The sequence below is a fragment of the Egretta garzetta genome, unplaced genomic scaffold (genome assembly GCF_000687185.1).
Source record: "Egretta garzetta isolate BGI_Z169 unplaced genomic scaffold, ASM68718v1 scaffold330, whole genome shotgun sequence".
Taxonomy (NCBI): Eukaryota; Metazoa; Chordata; class Aves; order Pelecaniformes; family Ardeidae; genus Egretta; species Egretta garzetta.
The window spans coordinates 533,228-537,412 of record NW_009258275.1 but is presented as its reverse complement, the minus strand read 5'-3'; the positions used below and the strand labels follow the sequence as shown (position 1 = coordinate 537,412).

Sequence of the window (4,185 nt, the reverse complement as noted above, 5' to 3'; positions counted from 1 at the left end):
GCCCTTCGTGGGTGGATTGCCCTTTTTCTTTGATTTCCACCTTTGGGAGCGTAAAGGGAGGCTCAACCTGAGCTTCTCCCTCTACAAGTGGGCGATGCCACCCATGGACCCGCGAGCGGCACCCTCTGCTCTTGGGGAGCATCCCGAGACAGGCCCGGGAGAGACAGTGGCTCACGGCCCGGTCGCGGCGTCCCCCGCACCCCATGGGCTGGGTGAGGGGCTGTGCAGGAGGAGGGGTCCTGTCCTGCCCCCCTTGCGGCGTTCGCCCTGTGTAAAAGCATGGGTTTTCCCCCAGGAGGGCCGATGGGATGGACGGATCCGTCCCCACGCCGTGGTCGGTGTCAGCTCAGGCTTTGCCGTCCAGTCCCCGTCCCTGTGCAGTGAGTAGGGGCGGTGGGTGGAGCGGGGAAACCACCCCAGAAATTGGGGATAAATAAGCGCTCGCCCTCTGAATTTTACAACCATTTGGGTTTTAATAAAAACCTGCCAGTTTTACCGAAAGGAGAAGAGTTTGGAGAGGTCTCTTTTTGATGAATTTTCTGGATGTGAGTTGACAGAATATCATCGTCAGGTCCTGTTCCACCTCCTCCTTCCACAAAAACTTTAGTAAGCAAAACCAAAGGAGGAGCCGTTGTGTTCCAGAGGGAGCGTGGTTTGGGGGAGGGCAGTGAGATGTGTTGGGTTTTGGGGGGGGGAGTTGCCTCGTTTGTAGATTTTTCTCTGAAACGGAAACATCCCCTCCCCTCCTAGCTCTGAAGCCTCATAATTAACGTGAGGTCAGGCATCTCATTAATTACATCCGCACCGAGCGCGGCTGCATTGCCCTCCTGGGAGGGTGGCGGTCGGAGGCTCCTGTGTCTTGGGCGTGATATCGAGACGGCGACGGAGGTGACGTTCCTGTTCCTGTCCCCGCTCCCACTCCTCTTAATGCCAGAAATAAAGCCCTGCCTGGGGTGATTTTGTGGGGTTTTTGTATTGTTTTAGGTTTTTTCCTACAGCCTGGCTGAAAGCCCCGGGTTACCGTTGTCGGCATTGCTGTGATCTGAGAGCACGGGCAGAGGAGCGACGTGATTGACCTCCCCGGCGTGCCCAAACTCACTCCGCGTGTCCCCAGGTCCTCTCACCAGCCAGCGATGACCGACGCGGTGGTGGGCGGCAGCGCTGACCGGTGGATGTGCCCCGGCGACAGGACCATGTCTCTCCGGGCCGGGTGAGAGGAGGGGGCTGCTGGTGCAGGAGGGAGGGGAGTCCCTGGGGGTGGGAGGTGATGGGAGGTGATACGGGTGCAGCCGCCCCGGTTATTCCTCTGGGGACATTGGGAATTGGGTTTGTGCTGGTTGGGTGGGGACGTTTTGCCACGTTGCCTCCTAAACCCCCTGAGAAAGGGTGGTGGGGACAGACCCATGGGTGTGCACGCACGCCTGTGCTGATGAGGAGCCCTGTCCGTCTGTCCTGGTGCCCTCCACCACAGCTGCGTGCAGGGCGATGCTGCGTCCCACCGCACGGGAGGTCTCCGTCCCAGCTGGCTGGGTGGTGGCAGCACCCATGGCTGGGCGCTGGTTTTGGGTGCCCGGACGATGCAGGAGTTGGGCAAAGCTCGTGTTCGGAGCTCGCTGCTCCGTGCCGCTTTGGAGGAGCGGTGGGGGTCCATGGAGAGGGATGTGCTGTTGGGGACCATTGCCCATCTCACCTAATCCATGTTCCTTTTTTTCCCTGTGCCTCCCAGCGGCGAGAAAGAGCAGTAATTTTCTCACTTGCTTTTTTTTTTTGCCTATTGCTCTTTGCCTGCTACTCTACGGTCTTGAGAGAAGAGGAAAAACCTTGCCCTGGAGGCAAGAAATTAATTTTGGGAAGCGTCATGCAGGGTTTTAATGAATTTTAAGGTTTAAGACCATGCAGGTGTGCTCAGCCCAGGGGGGAAAAGACCCCGGAAAGGTCTTTAGATGAGCAGAAAGGTGAGGGACGTTTGCCTTTTCCACCCTTCGTTAGCGTTGGCCCCTCTGTCTCCTGCTCGTTTGCAAGGCTGAGCGGCAGCCGTGCCACCAGGTTAAAGCTGCCTGGCGCCCAGGCTGGGCTTGCTGTGCCAAAGGAGCTTTGGAAATGATGCTGGGTGAGGAAAAACTCCTGCGTTTGATGAAACGTACCCCCCCCCCCAAAAAAAAAAGGCCCATTCCTGCGGCCATTGCCCCCATACCGCAACTCGCTGGCAAACCCAGTGTTACCTGGCAGGGAGGAGGGTACAAAATGAGCTATGTCGCTTGATGCTTAACATGGAAATAAGGAGAATATGTTTGAAAAGGAAATTGGTTTTCTCCATATGAAACAAGTGTTTCCATATGGCACCCCGCCCCCCCTCCCCAAAATGGAAATAACAGCTTCCACCTGGTGGGTGGGGGCCATTTGCAGGCTCCGTGCTGGAATTGGGCTTGGGAATGTCTCGTACCCCTTCTTCCCTGGGCTTGGGAGTCAGTGCCTGGCTATTGCCCACGGACGCGTGCTACTACACGGGCGTGATCCATGGCCACAGCCCTGGCCCCCCCTCTCCCCGCAGGCTCCCCACTGGCTGGGCAGCGCGGGGTGGCCAGCCCGACCGGCAGCGCAAGAGCGAGGAGCTGACGGACGAGGAGAAGGAGATCATCAACCGTGTCATTGCCCGGGCCGAGAAGATGGAGGAGATGGAGCAAGAACGCATCGGGTAAGGTGGGGGGTGGCACCGGCACCCCCACACTGGTGGGACGGGAGGGCCCCCGAGCCTCACCGGTGCCCGCGGGGGAAGGCAATCGCTTGGCTGCTTTCCTGGCCAGCAGCTACTGCACTGCAGTGTTTCTCCTGAAAGGGAGCCTGCGGGGGATCTTTGTGAGCTGGCGTTGGTCCTTGGCCAGGAGGAACCTGTAAGCCGGGGAGGGAGCCGCTCGGCGTGCCACCGCCGCTCGGCGTGCCGCTGTGTTCTGGACCCAGAAGTTAGAGTCTCATTGAATTTTTTTCTTTTTATTTTTATTATGTTATGTTATTTTTTTTCCCCCTGGTCCAGAAGGGATCATTACCAACATCTCATTCTGGGGAGCGAAGCTGCTGCTGCTTGCCCAGTCCTGAGCCTGAGCGAAGCCGTGGCTCACTAAAGGGTGTTTGGCCTTGTTTTGGGAACACGGATGGATCCATCGCTCCCTCCAGCTGCATGTCCTGGGGGTTAATCCTGCCTGCCACCCAGAAATGAGCCCTCTGTGAAGCTGAATAGGTCTGAGTGATGCCCAGCCTCGGGGCCATGCGCTGGGGCTCCGGGGGGGTTGGGGGTGCTAGCGCTGCCCCGACCGCATCCGTGGTGGGGTCCCCGCCATCGCTGGGTGTCCCCTGTGCCCCTGGCATGGAGAAGAGGACACGAAGTGCCCGCGTTTGCTTTTACTGCATCTCTGCCCTGCCTGGGCGAAGGTGCTGGGCGAAATAACGCCGGTAATTAGGAATCGACTTGCTGTGCTGGGGATGCTTTTCCAGAGGGGATCTCCATAATCCCATTTGTCAGGTGTCACGCCTCTTTTCATTACCCAGCAGCATTTTAGTCTTGCTGAGCTTAAGCATCGACTGCTTTGGGGTTTTTTTTGTTTTTTTTTTTTTTTTTCTTCTCTCCTCCTTCCTTGCAGGGAAAAACCCTCAGGCCCAGGCAGGAGCAGTGCTCTCCGCTGCCTCAGAGAACCCCAAAACCCCTCTCGTAGCCGGGGGCCGGCGTGCGGCCCCGAAGGGTGGCTGCTGGGTGAGACGCAGAGCACCGCAGCCGGAGCTTTAATCCATCGCCCCGGCTGCTTAATAACCCTTAAATATCAAGTATCGACGCGGGCCGGGGGTGCTCCAGCCGCTGCACCCAGCCTTCCTCGGTGCCCGCGGCCCATTGCCTCCTAAGCGGTGGATTTATTTACCCATTTTTAGAAACGCTTTGCTAGGAGCAGGTCTGCGAGGGGCTGAGGCAGGTACCGCTTCGGCTGGGGCTCAGCACCCGCCCCGTGGCCGTGCTGCTCCCCTGGGCTCCCCGGCTGGCGTTGCCTTGCGTGCTGCCGTGCGATGCTTTCCTCTGCCGGCTTTCTGGCAGAACCCAGGTGGAATTAGCTATGAACGGTGGTGATTCATTCCCCAAATGTGCTTACAAACAGCATTTCCCCAGCTTTGCACATTTGCCACCCGGTAAGAATTACTCTC

At 58.3% G+C, this 4,185-nt stretch overlaps 1 protein-coding gene across 1 annotated transcript in view; it reads left to right on the top strand.

Moving 5' to 3' along the window:
• The first annotated feature begins 1,133 nt into the window (after positions 1-1,133).
• The window catches only part of RPH3A (rabphilin 3A), a 25,990-nt gene continuing 22,938 nt past the window's right edge, over positions 1,134-4,185 (top strand). Inside the window, 3 exon segments of the mRNA XM_009636199.1 lie at positions 1,134-1,210; positions 1,727-1,741; positions 2,552-2,700. Coding sequence (XP_009634494.1) covers positions 1,134-1,210; positions 1,727-1,741; positions 2,552-2,700 — 241 coding nt within the window.